The sequence below is a fragment of the Salvia miltiorrhiza genome, chromosome 4 (assembly GCF_028751815.1).
Source record: "Salvia miltiorrhiza cultivar Shanhuang (shh) chromosome 4, IMPLAD_Smil_shh, whole genome shotgun sequence".
Classification (NCBI taxonomy): domain Eukaryota; kingdom Viridiplantae; phylum Streptophyta; class Magnoliopsida; order Lamiales; family Lamiaceae; genus Salvia; species Salvia miltiorrhiza.
The window spans coordinates 43,720,373-43,743,395 of record NC_080390.1 but is presented as its reverse complement, the minus strand read 5'-3'; the positions used below and the strand labels follow the sequence as shown (position 1 = coordinate 43,743,395).

At 36.6% G+C, this 23,023-nt stretch overlaps 1 protein-coding gene across 1 annotated transcript; it reads left to right on the top strand.

The window, feature by feature from the left end:
• Positions 1-13,202: 13,202 nt before the first annotated feature.
• Positions 13,203-17,737, top strand: LOC131021881 (uncharacterized). The gene is made up of 10 exons (XM_057951207.1): positions 13,203-13,558; positions 13,627-13,933; positions 14,269-14,302; positions 14,513-14,907; positions 15,003-15,051; positions 15,125-15,250; positions 16,386-16,490; positions 16,623-16,714; positions 16,812-16,965; positions 17,233-17,737. The coding sequence occupies exons 1-10, from the start codon at positions 13,399-13,401 to the stop codon at positions 17,500-17,502; spliced, it is 1,692 nt and encodes a 563-aa protein (XP_057807190.1). The 5' UTR covers positions 13,203-13,398; the 3' UTR covers positions 17,503-17,737.
• Positions 17,738-23,023: the final 5,286 nt, after the last annotated feature.

Here is a 23,023-nt window from a genome sequence, read left to right as displayed (position 1 = left end):
GGGTAATTTTGTAAGATAACTAACCAAAGTGGGTACTTTAAATTCCATCCCTTTTTAAATATGAAAAAAATAAGAGTTTTTAATTGCAGAATTACAATTAATTAATCACTCTCTTATTATCTTATTTATCCTACTTTATAACTTTATTTCATTCGCTCTCATACTTTATCACTTTTATACTACACACTTAAAACACTAATCTATAATTTCTTAAATCCCGTGCCAAAAATAAATATATCATTTTGATTGGGACGGAGGGAGTATTAAATTTTTTATTTTAAAAAAATAATTATTAAAATAAAACGTCTAAATAACACAATGTAACTTATTAAAATGGGACTGTTGTTATAACTGATAAGTTTGAATTATTTTTCAGTACACGTAAAATACTTGAGAAGGCACCTAACAAAGTAAAAAAAGAATTATAAATGAAATGCTGGAAAATAAATGATACACGAATAAATAATAGAAGTGGATTGGTGAAAGTGGGAGGTTTGTTTGGAAGGGTGAGGACGGGGCAAAATGTGCCAAATGACACGATATCTGAGGTTGTCGGAGAATACAGCTGGTTCCAACGGTCAAATTGGTTTTCCACTTTTCTTTTTCTTATTTTTTTCCAAGGAAAATAGATTATGTTTTAATAAAATTTCAAGCAATATAAATTTTTCTTTTTTAGTCTTCAAGTATGGTGAATGCACCAACGTTCATCATCATCATCAATTCTACATGACATCTTTTCTATTTTATTTAAAGATCGCACCACGAAGGACTTTAACCCAAGATCTTTAATTTTAAGCATTAATATTTTATCGTTTGGCCAACACACATGCATGACATCTTTTTGTTTTTTTTTTTGGTAAGTGAAATCAAATTAAAATAAACGCACGAGGGGTGCAACCCAAAAACGAGGTACAAAGTTCAGAGTATACAGCTCAGTCGCCAAAATCACAACTTAAGACACACAGACCGCTCACACAACCAATTTATTCCCAAACTATAACAAGAGACAATGGGCGAAAGATTAGACAACCAAAATCAAAATCTCACTTTAATCAACTCAACTGAGTCCTCACAGCAACTTGGCAAGTTCTTGAACACCACCCCATTTCAATGATTCCACAAATTCCACACAATACATATCCAGAGAGCTTTCCACCACTCAGATGAATGTTTATGCCTAGGAAAACTCATGTGCTGCTTAAAGTGACAAATTGGATCAATATGTCCGACATAATTGAGTCCGAACCAACTATAGCAAGAAGACCAAATCTTGTATGCAAACGAACAAGAGAAGAAAAGGTGCTCCACACTTTCACATTGTACCAAACAGAAAACGCACCTGTCATCCTCCAATGATTGCAACACTCGTCTTTTAAAAAGGTTTTGTCGGGTTGGTAGCCTGTTTAGTAGGAGATTCCAACTAAATGCAGCAGTTTTAAATGGGGCCAATTTGCACCATATCTTCCTCAAAACATCTTGTGAAATGCTTCTTTGGTGTGCTTTCTTCTCAATCTCCTTAAAAGCTGATTTCGAGGAGTAAAGTCCGTTACTTTCAGCATTCCACTTCCATTCATCCGCCTTATCTTGAGTTGGCTTAAACCTATTGATAAGAGAAAGTCAACAAGAGAACATGTTTTTTTTTCATTAAAAAAAATCCCTTCTCCAACTCCATTTCCATTCCCAAGTGTTTCATGTCCAAACACCTTTATCTTTGAGGAGAACTTCTTTGTCTAAAGCAATATTAAACAATCTTTGAAATGCAGTAGCAAGACTATCATCCCCTACCCATTTATCTCTCCAGAAGCTGGTCTTATCCCCTTCCCCTTTATGAGGTTTTCATTATACCAATCAGCTGCCAATACATGCTTGCACAAATCCCTCCACCAAACCGAACCTCTTCTTATCTCCCAATTTTCTAGGTTCTCTTTGCTCCTCAGGCTCCCTTCATTTCTCCCATATTTTGAGCTTAAGATCTTACACCATAACGAGTCTTTTTCTACCCTCAACCTCCACCCCCACTTTCTCAACAGAGCCTTATTGAACCAATCAGCTCGTTGAACACCTAAGCCCCCATCATCTTTAGTTCTACAGATTTTTTCCCAAGCCACCCCATGCAATTCTTTTCCTTCCCTCCAACTCTCTACCCCAGAGAAAATCTCTATGGAGTTCAGTAATTTTTTTGATCACTTTACAAGAAGCACGGAAAAGAGAACGGAAGTATGTAGGTAGATTTGACAGCACGGACTTCAAAAGAACAATTCTTCCACCAAAAGATAGGTGTTTGTTCTCCCACCGATTCAATCGTTTGTGAATGGTTTCAAGAATAGGCTGTCACATAGCTTCTTTTTTAGGATTTGCACCTATGGGAACGCCGACATCTTTTCTATTCTATATTTTTTGTCTCATATTTTCTAAAAATATCTATCTTACATGAAAACCAATTAAACTTCAACAATAATCTAAATAAAAAGTCATTTATCATTCCTACACTAGTACACATTCCCGTGCGATGCACGGGCCAAAACATATTTTATAATTTTAAATTATATAAAAATTTCAAAATATCACTATTTATGAGGTAGATTAGTTAATACTCACTTCGTCCTGCTTCAAATGACCCTAAAATTTTCGGCACGGAGATTAAGGAATGTGTGGTGTAAAGTGGTGGTGCGATCATCCAAAAAGTAATGTTAAATATTTCCATAAATGAAATGGGTTATTTGAAGTGGGACAACCCAAAATAGAAATAGGGTCATTTGAAGCGGGACAGAGGGAGTAATATTTTTTTTTTGTTAATTCAAATATTACTATTATTTTATTTTTATACCAAATTAAAGTTGTAACGATCTTCAATTTAAGAAGCACATTGAATATTTTTATAAATCTAATTTGACAACTTTTAGAAAATATATATAAACTGCGATTTTATAAAAAGAAAGAAAAACCTAAAAAACCCTTGAAAGCACAAGAAAGCTGACTAAGGGCCGAGCCTCGTTAAAACCTTTTCTCGAAAAACCCCAAAGGGAAAAACCGAGAAAAGGAAAAAGAGTACCCGTCTAGCAAACGAAAACCAAAGAAGGGGAAGAGAGCGGAAGGGAAGGTTTACGGAACTCCGGCCTAACCATCGTCCCCAAACAATCCCGGCTCTCCACCAACGCAAACAACAAGGCAAGAGGCCGGTAAGACGCCGTCGCCAAAAGCCCAACCAACAAAAAACACAAAACACACGGCCGGTTAGACGCCGTCGCCGTGAGAACAAAATTAAACACAAAGAGAACGAAGAAAAAAGGAGAGCACTCCGGCCGGTTAAATGCCGTCGCCGTGGCTCTCCAAAAACCCCGACACAACCCGCAAGCAAGGAGCCATCCGGTCGGTTATACGCCGTCGCCGGAGCTCCGCCCAAACCCAAGATCCACCTGAAAGACAACCTGACCCCCAGGTGTTCGACGAAAAACCACAGCAACACCAAGCCATCTGACACCAACCAACGCAGCCCCGACAAAGGAGAACTATCCGGCCGGTTATACGCCGTCGCCGTAGTTCTCTAGAAACCAACAGCAAGGAAGCCTTCCCGTTGAAACGCACGCTGGAGCTCCCCCCAAAACCGAAAACCGCCATAAAAACCCACCTGACCACCAGGTGTTCGACGCAAGGTCAGAACAACCGCAACAACTCCGAACCCTCCGCCACCAGCAAGCCCAGACTCAACGCTGTTCACCCAGCAGACCCAACCACCCTGACACCGTCCCCACCGACTAAACACGACGCCAGTGACTGTGCGTAGCCATGTCCATCGTCACAACTTCTTGAATATCACCAATAACCCCAGGCCACCACCCTTCCGTTCGGGACGAATGCGCCATAAGATCAGCAGCCGCGTTCCCCTCCCGGTAAATATGTGAAGTTCGTAACTCCATCTCCGTGAGACGCTTGAGCGTCTCTTTCCAGCTCGCCATAAATCTCCAAGGTACTTCCAAAGAGCGACGCGTGAGAAGTTCCACCACATAAGTGGAGTCAGCCTCCAGCCACAGGCGATTCCAACCGCGACAGCGAGCAATGGCAATTGCCGTGATCACCGCCAACAGCTCGGCTTCCAGAGCAAAACCCGAACCTCCCTTAATGTGAAAACATCCGCAAACCGTGGCCGTATGGTCACGAAAAACACCTCCAGCAGCGATTAATCCCGGCGCCCCCGTCGTCGACCCATCGGTGTTAACCTTCATCCAATTAATATCCGGAGGCCACCAATGCACCGCGATGTAATCCGGGGGTGGAGCACATCTGGATTTGACCCCAACCGCTCGAATAGTGAGATAATCCGTCCAATCATTTGACATGCAGCCAAGATTCGAAACCCCATTAGTTTCTTTGAAGAAAGTTTTGAGCGTCGCTAAAACCCCAATCCTTGAGAAAGCCTTGTCATCAAAGATAGCATTGTTACGACTTTGCCAAATAATCCAAAGAAGACTTATAATGTTCACCTTCCAAAGACGATGAAGCAGCGAACTGAAAGAAACATTCCAAGCCAAGGCAAGGAAACTTGTGATATCAAAACAATTCAACAGCATGGACTGCCCAAACCAACCCAAAAAAACCTCCCAGATCTGCCGAACCTCCCTACATTCCCAAAAAATGTGTGAGATAGTCTCCGCGGCGTTCCAACAAATTGGACAAGCATTGGGAGCCACCAGGCCTTGTCTAACCAAGCAATCCATGGTCGGTAGGCGACCATGAATGATCCGCCAACAAACCAACGATCTTCTCACAGGAATCGCCGCATCCCAAATCCATTTGCCCCAAGACACTTTAGGAAACTTATGGCAGCTATTAGCAAAGGCAAGCGCAGAAGTAACATTGCCACTAAGGGAAGGTTTCCAAAACCTAGTATCCGGTCCAGAATTCATCGGGAGAATAAGAATATCACAAACAATCTCAGGGAAACTAAGCACAAAATTTTCAGAAAAATGCCAACAATCATCGAAGTAGTAATCTGCCACCGAATGCATGAGCAGCCCATGAAGGTATGAAGGAACCGAAAGCCGATCGCACAGCCTATAGCCCAACCAATCATCCGTCCAAAATAAAGTATTGACGCCGTCTCCAATCTCCGCAAAAGAACGATTTACCAGACCGTCAACCTCATGTTTCAAGCCAACCCAAACCGAAGAATTAGCAACATGTTTTTTGGCGTGACCAAACTTATCCAGATATCTCAACCTCATCAACCGGTGTGGGAATTCCTCCCCTTTAATGAGCTTCCACGCCATCCTCATAAGATAACTTTTATTCATTATAGTAAAAGATCGAATTCCAAGGCCTCCCTCTTCTTTAATAGCGCAACATCTACTCCATTTAACAGCGCACGAAGGCTTTAAATCCGTTTTCCCCGTCCAGATAAAATTTCTGCAGCTGCGATCCAAATCATAAAGAAGCGACTTTGGCCAACGGAAGACCATCATAGTGTGAATGATGGAACTCTGAATAACCGACTTCACAAGACAGAGACGACCAGCCATAGAAAGATTAAGACCCGCCCATCTAGAGAACTTCTGCACAATGCGATCCTTGATGCCAATCAAATGGGACATCTTTGGTCTTCCAACAAAAAGAGGAGAACCTAAGTAATTCACCCTATCTCCACCCTGCGTGAAACCCAAAGCTGACTTATGCCTCTTTTCATTGGAGTGGTAACACCCTTCGAGAAGTAAATCCGCGACTTTTCCACACTGCAAACCTGGCCGGAAATCGATTCATAGTACTCAAGAATATGTTTAATCTTCTTTGCATTGCGGCGCGAAGCTTTACAGAAAAGCAACACATCATCAGCATAAAGCAAATGTGTAGGAAAATTCATGCTCCTACTGAAGATCATAGGAATGAGATGCCTTGAGTTAACGCAGTTAATGATTAACTGACTGAGCACATCCTCAGCAATGCCAAAAATAATGGGAGAAAGCGGATCCCCTTGCCGGACCCCACGAGTGCAGGGAAAATAGCCGCTGAGCCTACTGTTGTAGAGAATGGAGATCCTGGTGGAATGAAAAATTAGGGAGATCCAAGATATGAACTTCTCCTGAAATCCCATAACTTTAAAGACCTTGAAGAGATAATTTGAATAAAAAAAGAAAAAAAAATTAATCAAATAAGGGAGCATTTACTTTGAATGATTAGCCTTGATAGATAAAAATAGTAAGATTAATCTTTTGTTTACTTTGATGGATTGAAACTTTGGGATATCCCAAGACCCTTAATTATTTTTATCATTTAAGCTAGTTTTGTTTATTCTTATCTCATTGAAAGGGTGGATGGAGAAATTATACTCTTGAGGATCAAAATACTCAAACATTCATTTTATCTATCATGTAAAGTAACCGTCTTCAAATAAAGAGAAAATTTTAGAAGAAGAGGAGAGATAAACATATGTGATAGAATGAGTTAGGAGAGAGAGAGTATTTGTTAGGAAAAAATAATCGCTTCAAATTACGTTTTTAAATACTCCCTCCGTCCACGAAATAGAGTCTCGTTTGAGGGTGGACACGAATTTTAATAAAGTTGTTGTAAGTTGAATAAATATACAACTTGTAGGTGTAGTGTTAGTACAAAAAAGAAAAATAAAAATATATTATTAGTTAAAAAATGAAACAAAAGTACAATTTATAGTTAAATATATGAAAAAATGTATGATGTGATAGTTCAAAAAGTTAAATGAAACTATTATTTTGTGGACAAAAGCAAAGGATTAGTAGGATTATTTTTCGTGGACAGATGGAGTATTATATAGATTAGCCATTCATTATTCTCATCTTGATCTTCTATTAAATTTTGTCATGAGGAAACCTAAATAAAATGATACTTATAAGATGTTTTTCAATTAAATAAATTCTTATATTGATTTTAAATTAAACTTTACAATGGAATATCTAAATAAATTTGTTATTGAACTTCACGATTTGGAAATCTAAATTAAAACAATACTTAAAATTAAATAAAAGGATGCTCAATTTAATTTAATTAATTAATATTATTTTATTATATTTAGATAATAAAAAATATATAACTTTATCTCTAATGGGCAATAGTCCAATATATATATATATAAGACAATAAAATCCTATTTCAATTTTACAAGATAATATATTTGTTTGATATTATTATTAAACTGCGATTTATATTTTGTATTATAAATTGTAATTTTTATAAAATCTAAACAAAAATTCAAAGAATGAAAATAAATAAGGAACAATAGAATTTTCTATTTAAACTTCTTAGTATTTGCATTCAAGATTTCGTAGCACCATGTTGGTCGATATTTCAATATGTATATTTTTATCATTTTTAATCTTTTCTTATTTATATATTTATTATTAATTATTATTTTGTATTATTCAAATTTTAGTTGAGACGGATAATCAACTAAAGTAACAATTATATTTGATTATTTAGATACTTTATAAATTTAAATAAGCTCGAGTAATAGTGGGTATTATAATAAGTTGGTTTGTCAAAATTTATAGTAAAATATTTTTTTATTTGGTTTCAAATGGTTATAAATTCAAAATGAGTTTCATCGATTGTATATTATCTAAATATATACTCTGAGTTTTATTTTTATTTTTTATATTTTTTGAAAAAATTATAAAATTTTGATTAAATACCAAAACTCTAGACTGGTGTTTATATGCCTAAGGTTGTATCTTGTAGACAACAGCTCACGTATTAGGGAGTGTGCATTTTATGTTTACAGGATCTCAGCCTAGAGGATCAATTAATGGCCAAGTTGTTCAGTTTGTTGATCTTCCTCCAATTCGAAGATTTCACTAAATACCAAAAGACCAGTTGATGCTCTAATCAGCTTGAGTAAACTAACTGAAGGGTATGGTGTTGACATGCACCCCGATTCATATGTCATGTCAGCCATAAAGTCAAAAAAGAATAAAGCGGAGTCAACCTTGTAGTGTATTAAATAATACTACTTGACATTTAATGTTACATATTTGACATTTAGTGAAGATCTCGCTTCTTCGTAAGAAATGACAACATGGTACAGGAATTTATGCAAAATGTCAATATTTTCAAGTACGGATTAGTAGAAATCTGACACAACCTCTCTTTGGGTCTAACAGGAAATTTTCTGAAGTCAATCACCGAGGATTTTGAAGTATTTTCTCCAACGGATCAACTCAACACCCCAATGTATAAATACCCCATGGTATCCTAACGAGAAGACTACTGAAATACTGTGAATTTGAAGTCTTTTAAACAATCAACAACCATACTCTCAAGATCTCAACGTAATTTGAAGAAAGGAATCCTAAGTGTTTATAAGATTGTTTGATAGTGTAAAGTGAGTTGGAACCACTTATTTAATGTGTGTAGGGAAGACAGTGACCACATACTATTTTTGGAAAATGACATTATAAATAGGACAAACTAAAAAGGAAAGCCTGACAAGATAAGTAAAATAGAGAGACTAGTATATTACAAAAATGACACTTTTAATAATAGAAAATATTAATGACACTTTAAATGCATGTAAATGACACTTTCGAATGGATGATAAATGATAATTCGCAAATGATGCATTACAAATGACGCTTTTAATAATAGAAAATGATACTTTTAATGTATGTACATGATACTTTGTTACTATTTTTTATGAAATCAAATGATATTTTGTATAAAAATAAATGATACATTACAAATGATACTTTTAATAACAGAAAATTATATTTTTAATGTATGTAAATGATACTTCGTAAATTATATTCACTCCGTACCATTATTTATGACACGTTGCTTTTCAGAACATAGATTAAGGATTAGAAAATTAGATGAAAAAAGTGTGTGGTCCAAATATTTAGCTCACATTAATTATACTAATTATACTCCCTCCCTCAACGCGCTCACCGCCAACGAATCGTCCCAATTCACTAGCTCGAGAATCCTTTTGCCATCATCTTCAACAATTACTCGAAAATATATTAGGTAATTGGCAATTTTTTATCCCTAAAATCCTCTGAAATCCCAAATAGAAGCCTATTGTGATAGATTTTGCTCAAGAGGATCTGTTTAATCACCGACATCATCAACAATTTCCTCACAACCTCGACCCGCTGAAGCTCCAATGTTCGCGCTATTTGGAGAGAAAATTCTTGCGTTTGATTTTTCTCTGATTTTTTTTTCTCTGATTTTTTTTTTTTTTGCAATTTTGGTGACGAGGAAGGCGGTGGAGAAGACAGGGGTGAGAGGAATTTACAAAAAAGGTTAGAGACCTAGAATGAGATAGAGGAATTTGGGGATGAAATTGGGTGAGGGCCGGGGAAAGAGAGAGAGAGAGAGAGTGGCGGCTGGTGGCGCCGTTGGGCCCTACTTGCGCCTCGACGGCCGGCGAAGAGAGGGCAGGCGGCACCGCTGCTGCTGTGTGTTGCCCGTCCAGGAGGCGAGAGTGAGAGATGAGAGATGAGAGAAGTAAAGCTTGAGGAAGAGGAAATGGAGACGTGACGACGCGGTTGCTCTCAGCCGGCGGGGCGACACCGGGAAGGGTGGTTGGCGGCATGAGGTAGAGAGGGGGGAGAGTTTCTGCTCTGTGTGTGCAGGTGTGTGTCATTAGGGGGTTAACCATTTCATTTAAATTTAGTAATTGTGAGGTTAATTAACTTGTTAATTGACCTTTATTTTTATTCAAATAGGAACGAGCCATTTAGACTGAGACAATTCAAAAACGAATGTGTGCCATTAATAATGGGACATATGAACTATTTTTTATATAATCAAATGATATTTTTCATAAAAATAAATTATATACTAAAATTAATATTTTCAATACACGAAAATGAAATTTTTAATACACGCATATAACACTTTTAATATATATATGCCACTAATACTTTTAAATATGAGTGAGAAGGGAGCGACAAAAAAAAATTTAATTATTTAATATTGAACCGACTATGAACATTCCGGCTGTGGACTTGCTGACAGCTGCTGCACTTGAAAATGTGGAGAGTTGTGCTTGAAAATTGCAAAAATGTGGAATTGCAAAATTGTGGAGAGCGAAAGCCCTGAGCTTCGAAGTTCAAACGCGTGACCTCGTGGTCTTAAGCCACACGGTTAATCACCCAAAGCTACAAGCTCGCGATGTAAATTTTCTCATTTATGTAATACTCCCTCCGTCCCGCGAAGCGTGACTCACTTTTCTTTTTGGATTGTCCCACGAAGCTTGACCTGTTTCTAAAAATGGCAAAGATTAAAGATAATTAGGGGTTATAAGTGAACTTAATTAATGGGCTAATTAAGGACCCAATTAATGATTGAATTCCCCGAAACCCTAAAATGAGCCCATTTGGTTTCTGGCCTCTCAAGTCTCTTCTCTCTCTCCCCAACAGCCGCTCCCCATTGCAGACTCAGATCTAGGGTTTGCTTCCGCCGCTCTCTCTTACGGTGGTTTAATGGCAGACAACGATGGGTGGGTTAACCCTCGCCTCACCCTCACCCCTCTCTCGCCCTATCGTCGGCCCTATGCAGCTCGCTCTCCCCCTCGCTGCCCCCCACCGCGATTGTCTCTGCGAGCGGTGGGCTCGCCGGCGGCGAGGCAAATGGGCATCCCTCGGCCCCTCTCCCCGTCCCCGTCCCCGTCCCCGTTTCTGTCCCCAAGTGGAGGTATGGTAATTTACGGCGACCTCCTCACTCCTCCTCCGTCCCATTCTTTTCTCAGCCACCTCCTCTCTCCTCCTCTATCCCACTCCATCGCCACCCCTCCTCGTCCACCGATCCGCATTAGATCCGAGGTGGTCTTCAACCATTCGAGCTAGAAGCTGAATTCGACAGTGATGATGAGTATCCCGGTGGACTTGGGGTCGCCGGCGGCATGGAGGAAGCACGGGGCGAAACTGGAGAGGAGGTGATGTCGCCCATGGATTTCTCCCCTGTCTATTTTCCTTGGAAGCCGAGCACGGAGGAGTGGGCCGAGTGTGTTGCCATAGCCGATAAACAGTGCAAAGATGAGGGTTTCTTATCCCTTGATGAGGTGATGTTGTTCTAATTGTTGTGTGTTGCTCTGAATTTGATGTGTGTTGCTCATAATTATTGTGTGTTGCTCTGAATTTGATAGTGGTGCTCTGAATTGTTGCGTGTTGCTCTGAATTTGATAGTGGTGCTCTGAATTGTTGTTGGTGGTGCTCTGAACTTGTTGTGATGAACCGTATTTGTTTTGATTTGTTGCTCTGAACTTGTTTTGATGAGCCTGATTTGTTTTGATTTGTTGCTCTGAACTTGTTGTGATGAGTCTGATTTAGCCTGATTTGTTGCTCTGAACTTGTTGTGATGAGCCTGATTTGTTTTGATTTGAAAAGAACAGATACTAAACACGACAAGAACAGATACTAGAAAAAAAGTTAAACTATTGTTTATGAGCTGCTAAATATGTGCTCTGATTTACAAAAAAAGGTTAAACCATTGTTTATGAGCAACTACATATGTGCTCTGATTTACAAAATGCTACCCAAAAACTTAAGATATAAGCTGATTAGTAACCTTCAATCTCATCTGAACCAAGGCTTTGCACTATTTTTGTGATTCCATCTTGGTTGCCCATCAAATTTAGGTAATCTATACACCCTTGAATTAACTCCACTGGGACTTCCAAGTTTTGTGGCAGTTGGTTCAACCTTCTGAGTGCATCTTTTCCCATGTGTGGAATCTTGTAACAATTCTGCCCCTTAAACTTTATGATTTCCATCATGCATCCCTGTAAACTAAGGAAAACAACATTAAGAGTATGGGGTGATAGCTTCTCAAAAGAATCCACAACTGCTTTCAATAGTTCATCTACTGTTTTGCACGCAGTCTCAACTTGTAACGATTGAATGGCTCGGAACCATCCCAAGTCATTTACATTACAATCTGGGCTGTTTGGTGGTTGTTGTGTGAGTATAATGTTGAAGCCTCCTTGACTAGCTGCCTTCCTGAAATCTGGATCATTATCCAGTATGTGAGGTCTTGCATTGTCTTGTTGAATGAATATATCTTTGCTAGCTCCCTCTGGCCACTTAGCCATTATGGCTGGTATGATCTGTTAAAATGTTATATGCTCTGAAATGGTGAGTTTTATATTATGAAATGATGAGTTTTATATGCTGATTGTGTGTTTTGTGCATTTCATTGCTAACAGCAGATACTAAACATGGTAAGAACAGAAACTAAACATGGTAAGAACAGAAACTAAACATGTCGATGATGATATTATAATCTGAGACAACAACACTAGATACATTTGCATTAATTAATTGCATAAATAATCTAAGTGCGACAGCCGTACCTTGTTGATTAAACAATTTTTAATCACTTCTTTTGTGATTGACTCGATTGCTTTAGTCTCAAGTGTGCCAGCTTGTCTGTTCCTACTATTTCTCTTAGCTGGAACTTGGATGGTGAATGGAAATATACCTATTTTACCATCAAATAAAACAGTGCCATTTTCTGCTATCAATGGCCTTGTTACAACGCATATAAACATGATCTTGGTAATGAATTTCTTGCTTTTACATGTTCGGTGTGGCTCGGGCTCTCCGGGTGCTAAGTAGTATCTATGTGAACCTCGAGTAATGTAAAACCACTTCCCGTCTATATGCACGGTGTTATGCATATCTCTAAATTTGATTTTATTAAGAATTCTATCCAATTCTAAGGATTCAAGTGAGAATCGCAGCCTCAATAGTTTGTTGGTGGCTGTCAAATATGGTTTTAGAGCACTTGTGTGTGCTCTGATTTTTCCAGATTTCACCCACCTACCAATGGTGCTCTTACTGATTTCTAGACCAACTGCAAGTTTCCTAATCGTGCCTCGCTAATTTTTGCTATTTTAAAAAACAGATCAAATTTCGTGGGACAAAAAAAAAAAAAAAATGGGTCATGCTTGGCGGGAGTACTAACATTTTGAGAATGGGCTTTCTTCGTAAGAATGAGAGAAGTGATTTCTAAAAGCCCATGGAATATGTCAATTAGTACACCTCTCTCTCTTTGTCTCTCTCTCATGAGATCAACAATGGGTTTCGGTAGTCCCTTTGGGATGGCCTAGTGGTTGGGGTGGTTGCCTGTTGTCCAAAAGGTCACAGGTTCGAATACTCTCGGCCACAATAATCACTAGGTGGGGTGTGTGTGGTTTGTATTATTTATAATGTAATTTCATCAAAAAAAAAAAACAATGGGTTTCGGAATCTCTGTCGTCTCACACACTGCCCGCCAACTGATTGTACTCTCTCCGTCTCTCCCACGCACAACCGCGCGGGTGTACCAAAAACCCTAGGTTGTTTCCCTATTACTTTTTCTACAACAACTCTATTAAGATGGCCTTTCGAGAAGCTTTGTAGCTGCGGAGTCCGTCGCTTGATATTTACGATTATGGCTCACTCTGAAATCCTTTCAAAAAACGGCGCTCAAAAGACGGAGTGGTCGGAGGAGTTCGAGCGCATGCCCCTCAAACAGCGCCTCAAGTTGCTGTTCGCGAGCAATCGCATCTCCGTCGACTCGGAATTGAAATCTGAGCAACTTCAGAACAAATGTAAGGCTCCTTTCCTTTGCCCCAATAATCGAAATTTCGCTGTTGTTTTCATAATTTTAAAACTACAGGCCATTTGGGAGATTTTAACCATGAAAAGGACTCTGAACATAAGTGCGTGAAATCAAGTCATGTTCCTGCTGCTGGAGTATCTGAGAAAGGTGGTTCAGTTGGGAGAAGTTCTCTTCAAGAATCGCTGGTTGTTGAAAATCCTATCAAAGTGAAGACCGAAGATGGTGAAAACGGTGTGGAGAGTTGTTTGGGGGCCTGTATGAATATCTCAAACGGTGTTGGGATCGAAGCTGAGACGAGGCTTGAATTTCTGGACGAACTGGATCATGTGGTTCTAAAAGAACGACTAAGGAGGCTGGTAGCAAGGTTCAGTTTTTCCTTTTCTTTTTTCTATAACGCTTTGATAGCCTTGTTAGACATCAGGTCCTTCTATTCTGTCTTTGTGTAGTACTCATTTCATATCTCAGCCCTAGGTTTGAGGGACAATAAAAAAAAGTAGGCAAGACCATCATTTGGAAGTTTACCTGGTGGCAAAACATATCTGATTTTGGTAATTTGTAGGGTTAGTAATAAGTTTGAACCACTTCTGAAATTTGCCACAAGTTTTTTCCTTACTAGAAAAAAGATTTATATATCCTCTTCATTCAGCAGTTACATATTATTATTGAATTTTTCTTTTTTTTGCCTTCCGTTCTTTGCAGTGAAAGCTTGGGATTGTCTTCGCCAGTGCTGGAGGTGGTTTTCTCTTTATTGACAATTTGAAGTGGGACTTAACTAGTTTGTAATTTATTTGTTCTATATTTCACATGATCAATTAACTTTTGCAGTATGTTTTGTTATGATCATCCACTAGGGTCTTAACAGAGTCATTTAGATTTTAATGTGATGAATATGATATTTGAGTTTTATTTTTAGAGTTTTGGTCTAAATGTAATCTATTCACAGGCATCGTGTTATCTATCTGGTGATAGTCGAATTGTGCAAACTCCACATATACCGAGCTTAGCAAATGTTAAAGTTGAACCTCCAAATCCTGATGAATTTCGGAGTTCGAATGTCAGTACTGTGGATCAAATGTCATATAGTAACTTTGTCCTTGTGAAAGCTGAAGTTCAGACTGCTGGTGATGCACATGAAGATGACTTGGATCATATGTTGTTGAGGGAGCGAATGAAATTGTTGTCATCGAGAAATGCTCCTAGTTTGAACACCGACCAAAGTCCAAAATCTATGAGCAAAATGATGTATTCTGCCTCCGGTTGTAGACTAGATCGATCAAAAGATTCAAAACCTGCCCATCTGAAAATCAACCGCCCAAGGAAAAGACGAAAAACTGCCACGTATGTTCCTCAGCATTTTAGATTGAATATAATATCCAGAAATGGTACCCATAATTAACTTTGTTTTTATTTTCTTTGCCTGGTGCTAATTGCAGGGATTCAGTTGAAACTGCAATGGAAGAAGATGCCCCTGGACTCTTGCAGGTAGCTTAGGCAGTTATTTGCTTGTTCTCGTGCTGAAATTTGGTTTCATGCTGATGTCTTTAATCATGGACAGGTATTGATTGACAAAGGTGTTACAGTTGATGAAATTAAGCTTTATGGTGAACCAGAAAGCAATGATGCTTTGGATGATTCATCCACGGAAGACAGCTTTGGGGAGCTCGAAGAAGTCATAACAAAGGTTGGACAAATGATTTGTGAGGCTTTTTTTCTCTTGATATTTGCTATGTGTATATTATGTAAGCTAGCCATAGACAACTTCTTAATATTTAATAATTTATTTAATCTTTGAGTTGGTAATTATGGTTACAAGATCCATGAACAACTATTCCTCTTTATTCATTGAATATCTGGTGTGCTACCATATTGTCTTCATGATGTTTTCCTTTATTTTTTCTTGTACTTGCATGTAAAACGTCGACTGTGTCTTAGCTCATGAAAGATACGACTTCATTTTTATGTGGTTTTTTAAATTTAGAAAAGTCAACCTTATTGTGTATGATAAAATCTGAGCTAGGGGCTTCACACATAAGGTAGTGGAATAGTTTTGCACTGAAAAACTCAAGAAACTTGTACCTTCCAAAGTGGGCAATGTAAATAATTAAAAGATTACTGCTATCACTGAATTGTTGGAGGGAATGAAAGATGTCAATGTGGAAAGTCTAAACCTAGGTTTGTCGGAATATGTTCGCGTAAAACTATGATATTCCCAAGTGTATTGGGGCTAAAGCGCAGAATAATTATTTCATTTGATGTTGGTCAAAGGAATATCTTATGGAGTTCTAGATTCATATGCTTGCTCAACATCCATATAAAATAGGCACATTGATTATTTCTATCCTCAAGAGTAGGGTTTCTCCAATCCCACCCTTTCAATGGGAAAAGAATCAAGCAAAAGTAGCTTAAATGGTAGAAATAATCAAGGGCCTTGAGATATCCCAAAGTTTCAATCCATCAAAGTAAACAAGAGATTAGCCTTTCTATATTTATCTATCAAGGCTAATCCTCCAAAGTAAACGCCCTCTAAGGGTATAGGGATAGTGATTCGACTATACTTATTCTGTAATCCTTCAGTATACTGAATTATGAATGTATTATTCTAGCCTCCTGCTATTGCTGCTAAGATCTTCTTTCATTTCTATGTTGCTCATCTATTTCCAGTTCTTGCCCATATTTCATCTGTTCATGTATCTCTAGTAGCATGGTTGATAATGATATAGATGCAAATCAACCATTAATAATATATTAATATATACAAGTTGGATTGCATTTTGTGGTACCTTAAATGAAGGTCTGATCTGTTTATAATTGCACAGCTTTTCTCTCAGAGGGAATCTTTATTGAAGTATGCTCCATTGCGATGCTCAAAGGGGGAGAGGGTTAATTACTGTTTGGAATGTTTGTTCTCACTTGTGGAGCAGGTATTTCTTGCTCTGTAATTTGGTTCGTGCTGTCCATTAATTCAAGAGCATCATCTTCTCTGTGATCTGACCATGAACAATCATTTTTCTTTTGATTCTGCTGATTACTGGATTGGCTCATTTGTCTTGCAGGCTCGATATTTACAGTTTCGACGTTGGCCGGTTGAATGGGGATGGTGCCGTGATCTCCAATCATTTATCTTTGTCTTTGAAAGGCACAACAGGTGACATTTGTGCAATTATCATATTATGAAACTATCAATAGTCTTAAGAAGTATCTTGAAAAAGGTATGGACTGTGCTTATATTTTCATGTCTACAGGATAGTGCTTGAACGTCCCGAGTATGGTTATGCGACATACTTTTTTGAATTGGCAGATTCATTGCCTATAGCTTGGCAAATCAAACGACTAGTTACTGCAATGAAGCTTACTAGCTGTAGTAGGATTACTTTAATTGAGAACAGAGCACTGATGGTGATTACCTTCTATCATAGCTTTTATGAATTTAAACATATTGAGTTAGTTCTCTTTTGCACAGTATTATACTTTCTGTTCTGCATTTAGCTTTCGGTCATGCAAGAAATAATGTGAATTAGTACATCACAACTAAGATGTACTTAACACTAGTTCTAGCAGCTAAAATATAAGACGTTACAAACTGGATTATTTTTCTATTTTGGCTTTTAATTGTTTCTCAGGTCTATATGGTCGTTAATTCCTTGTTACCAATGTAACTTACAGGTTGGTGATGATTTGAGCGAGGGAGAAGCAAAGGTGTTGATGGAATATGGTTGGATACCAAACACTGGTCTTGGCTCAATGCTCAACTACTATGACCGGGTTTTTCATGACAGGAGGAATGAGAAGGATGGATCTGAGTGGAGATCGAAGATTGGGAAGTTGCTTATGGATGGATATAACGGAGGTACCATAATCTCTACTGCTATCCCTACAAAGGTCATGGAATACAATGCTGCTAATGCTGTGGAAATTAAGCTAGAACTTAGTTGAGGTTAGTTTAAACTGTAAATTTTTGTCAATATACAGAGCAGCATGTAGTAGTTCCAGGTTCATGATTAGGTTTGAAACAGAAGATACTTCTTTTGTTCTAACCTCTGTTCAAATTAATTAATTGGAAATTAGTAGAGGGAATCACTTTTTTGTCATCTGAAACTGTTTATTACTCCTGGATGAAATTATGAAAAGCTATGCACTTTTTGTGCACCAGCCATATTAGACTCTGTAATTATTTAGTTCAGGATTCTAATTTCTACAGGCTTTCAGTGCTGTCTTTGAAGTTCAATTCACCCTCTTTATAACATAGTGGACAGTAAAATTCTATGTATTGCTATGTTTTCCTTCATATAGCATTTTTTTTATTTATAAATATGTCCTTGAGTGGACTTCATTTGTACATTAATGCTATTAGAGCATGAGTAACGCTATCCTCGATAGCTTACTCGAACTCGAGTATTGCACTCGAGTAGCCGTTGCAAGTGAGTGCTACTCGAGTTATCGAGTATGCTCGAGTGCAATTTTTTTTTTTTTTTAATTCTCTTCTCCTCTTTAAAAATTTCTCTCTCCTCTTTAAAAACTAAAAAAATCAAGTAGGCTATCAAGGAACTCCAATGCAGCACTAGCTACTCAATAACACAACCACTATCAAGTAGGCTATCAAGGAATCCCATTGCGGATGCTCTTAACCAGGTATGCATATACATGATCTTCATTTGTAGAACTAAATGAGCAACTTTATGAGCGGATCATCCATACATGTAGCCTGTGTAGGCAGTGTGAATTTTACATAACTCGTTCATCTGAATAGTTTTTATTCTTTGTGGTTAAAGTTGGACGTTTCACTGAAAGAGAAAAAACAAAATAAAATCCTCTTGTAGGTCGAGATTATAGACTTCGTATACGAAAATGTTTAATACTTCCTCCTTTCATGAAAAATAAGTCACAATTTTCTTTTTGGTTCGCCCACAAAAGAATTGCTATTTTTAATATTTATAGTAGTAGGGTTTACACAATTCCACTCATATTTAAAGTGGTACTCTTATTCCACTCACAAATCCATTCACATTTATTAAATTTTGTATCGTTCACGAAGTGTAAATTTTTAGTGAATGAAGCGAGTAATTAATTTCACGTAACATATTTTTGTGGACGTAGAGGGTATTACATTGACAAGAAAAAGATTTATAAAATTCTTTATGTGGGCTGGACCATAGTTGGAGCCTTGTAGTGGAATGGTAGGGTGGTCCGATTGGGCTGGGCTAGAATAGGTTATAGGCCTTAAATGATATTTGGCTGTTGAGTGATTATGGAACTCGAGCTATGCCGACAAATATGGTACAAGTAATTGTTACGAACACACACCATTGATTCCTTACTATTTTACTGCTTAATAACAAAACAAATTTAAATAAACCAAACTCTGTACGAACTGCAGATGCGTCGCGCAGTTTGCATGCATGCTTGTAATTTACGTATAAGAAGACATATCATATGATACTTTAATATTCAGTAACAGTTGAATATTACCTAAAAATTTATGGTAGAAGACTGATGATGTATGTGAGTTTAAGTGTCATATCTCCTTTTTATTTTGTTTGTTTTCTTTTCTTTTTGACAATCATGGACCTTGCTAACGTGGCATCATTCCCCCAACGCAACACAGCCACGGACAAAACCATGATTAATCCTCAATCTGTCAACCAATAGACATTGAAGATTTGAGCGGATATAATAATTAAATAACCTTTTCCTTTTGCAACTTAAAAGTAGCAAATACCAAATATTAAAGACGAAACACAACAATTCCAAAGATATTGCAATAGAAAGTACTCAATCCTAACAAAACTTCACACAAAGGCAAAAAGTGATTGAGATGTGTTAGAAAATGGTTGAAACAAGTCAGCACATGAGTGCAAAAGTGCCCCCAAAACAAAATGTCTCGCCCCCCCTCCCACCCCACCCCCACTCAACCCCCACCCTACCACCAAATTGCTACACCTTGGCAAGAAGCGGAACTATGTAGAAATTTCATCAAGTGTGATTGGAAAAGATAAGGTTATAAATTTGAGGGACAATAAAAAAGGTATAGAATGCAATGATGTTTTGAGCCCATTATCATTGTAAACTACAATGATTCATAATGAAAGTGATAACAGATAACAATGTATGAAATGGAGAAGATGCTAGCAAAGAATGTGTTAGGGTTGGCGGTGGTGGGGGTGGGAGTGGGAGTGGGGGTGTTTTTGTCATTTGTGGTGTGGTGGCATTGCAAATGACCTACAAATGGACTCAACTATATGGATCAATGTCTAATTTATTGTCATTTTTGGCACTATATCCAAGTCAAAAAGAGCATAAACCGCGTACTCCTATAAGGACAATATTTATGTAATACAAAACGCAAGAATAATAATTCAAGAAGATAATTAAATATTTTAGATAAAAAGTTGTCCGATTTATTAGAACGTTCAAAGTAAAAGTGGATATGTCATTTGTTTTTATAATGGAAAAAGAATACTTATATTTGACTTGTTCAAATGTGTTTATGTAAGCAATACATCACACATGTATCTGAATGTGTCATAGCTAGACTAAAATGATAAGCTGATAATATATATTTAAGTGGTAAATTTTGTCTTTGAAAATATAGTACACACGCATGATTGAGAAATAAAAGAGGTGGTCTCCTGTGCACTCGGGTGCAAAATGACACTAACACTTACACTAAATGACACTAACACTAACACTATCTTGAAATGACACTGACACTATTTTGTTTTACAAATGACACTATCATGTTATATAAATAACACTATCGCGAAATGACACTAACAATATATTGAAATGACACTATCACAGGGGCGGAGCCAGGGGGGCTAGAGCCCCCCCCAAATTTTGAATTTATTTATTTATTTATTTATTTTTTATTTTTTATAATATGTCTAAAAATGTTGTTATTATTATTATTATTATATTTGTATTTTAGTAAAAAAATGTCTAAAATGTATTGAATGCCCCCCAAAAATTTTTAGTAAATGTTGAACTATATTATCTATGAAAATGTTGTTATTATTATTATTATTATTATATTTGTATTTTAGTAAAAACTGTCTAAATGTACTGAATGCCCCCCCAAAAAAATTTAGCTAATGTTTTGAACTATATTATCTATGAAAATGTTGTTATTATTATTATTATTATTATATTTGTATTTTAGTAAAAAATGTCTAAAATGTATTGAATGCCCCCAAAAAAAAATTTACTAAATGTTTTGAACTATATTATCTATAAAAATGTTGTTATTATTATGATTATATTTGTATTTTAGTAAAAAATGTCTAAAATGTATTGAATGCCCCCAAAAAAATTTTTAATAAATGTTTTGAACTATATTATCTATGAAAATGTTGTTATTATTATTATTATTATTATTATTATTATTATTATTATTATTATTATTATTATTATTATTATTATTATTATTATTATTATTATATTTGTATTTTAGTAAAAAATGTCTAAAATGTATTGAATGCCCAAAAAAAAAATTTAGTAAATGTTTTGAACTATATTATCTATAAAAATGTTGTTATTATTATGATTATATTTGTATTTTAGTAAAAAATGTCTAAAATGTATTGAATGCCCCCCCAAAAAAATTTCGGAGGCTACCGCCCCCGAACCCCCGTAACAGTTCAGTCCCCCCCCCCAAAAAAAAATCCTGGCTCCGCCCCTGCACTATCATATTATCGAAATGACACTGTACACCCAGGTGCACCGTGCACCCGGGTGCACAAAAGAATTTGTGGAAATAAAATACACAACTCAGTTAATTCTCAACCATATATATAACTTATTAATATATTATATATTACTCCCTCCATCCACCAAAGATATGCCACAATTTTCTTTCTCGTCCGTCCACAAAAAAAATGCCACATCCATTTTTAGTAGTAGGGTCTACACCATTCCACTCACATTTAAAGTGAGACCCTTACTCCACTACCAACTTCACTCACATTTTATTAAAATCCGTGCCGAAAGTAAAGTGACATATTTTTGGTGGACGGAGGGAGTATATATTAGAGCTTTAACCCCTACTCCTTTGTACTAAAATTATCCATTTACAAGTTTAAATTTATTACTCAAAAACTTGTGAGAGTCTATTTCACATTTCAAAATCTGTAAGATGATATATATTAAGATCCAAACAAATTCAAATTAATAGCAGGCCATGTTTATTTGTATTTTAATCTGTATATAAGAAAAATCATCCTACTAATTAATCTAGTTGATATCCAAAACCAAATTCACATGAGACTCCACCAAATTGTATATAAGTTTCAAATTCGATCTTGTCATATCCACAAATTCATTTTCTTGTGATTGCATGATTAAAGACATTTACTACATAAACAACGAATTGTTATCAAAACCCATGAGTCCATGACGTTCAACCGATAATAAACAGAAACTTAACTGTTCTAGACTAACTTTTTTTTTTTTTTTTTACCAAATCACAGATTTTCTTTTTTTGGTTCGAGGAAAAACGAGCGATGAGGTTTAAACTTCAGTCTTCAAACCTTGCTGTTTATTACTAATAAAAGTTGGCATTATTTGAATGTCCCACGACAGATTACCCAACGTAGAATTTCAGTTTGGGTAATGATATTATGATACGAATTAATTAATATAAAGAGTATAAGTATATATATAAGCATTGAGGGGCCAATTATCCACTTGAAGAAACCAATAGAGATTAGGCGCATGGATCTGTGATTCTGCCACCGCCCCAGTTCCCAAGCATGCTCATTGCTTCCTGATAAAAAGAAAAGCTACTCTCTGTCCATAAAAATAATATTAAAAGGAAACAATACAAATTTTAAAAGAAAATAATAAAATACTGTATGAATGTAAATGAAAAAAGAATTTCACTTAAAAAAAAATAATAATAATAATTAATTATATTGTAAATGAAAAAGATAAACTATCATGTGATAAAAAAGTCTATAAAAATGAAAAGAGACTATTTTTTGTGGATGTCCCAAATGACAAAAAGAAACTAATTTTTTATGGAAGAGATCAATAGAGAATGGTAAATATTGAGAGAAGGAGAAGGCCGGTTTGAATAAGTCAATAAATTTACTGAATACGCCAATAATTTTACTGAACAAAATAAATTTACTGAAGGCCGTCTGGGGTTCAAATCCTGAAGGTGGCGTGTTTATGAATAAATGTCTATTCATGCGGTCTTTTGATTTATTCAGTAAGTTATTGACTTATTCAGAATAAAATATATTGACTTCTCCATAGATCCCAACCTTATATATATATAGGGTGCGGTTATAATGAGAACCACAATTATCGTGAGAACATAAGAACCAATAAAATTACTGCATCTGCTATACAAATTAATGCATCCGCTATTAAATTTAATGCATCCGAAAAAAATAATTTTTTTGCTTCCTTCAGGATTCGAACCCAGCACCTGCATCCATCCACCGTAGATCTTGAT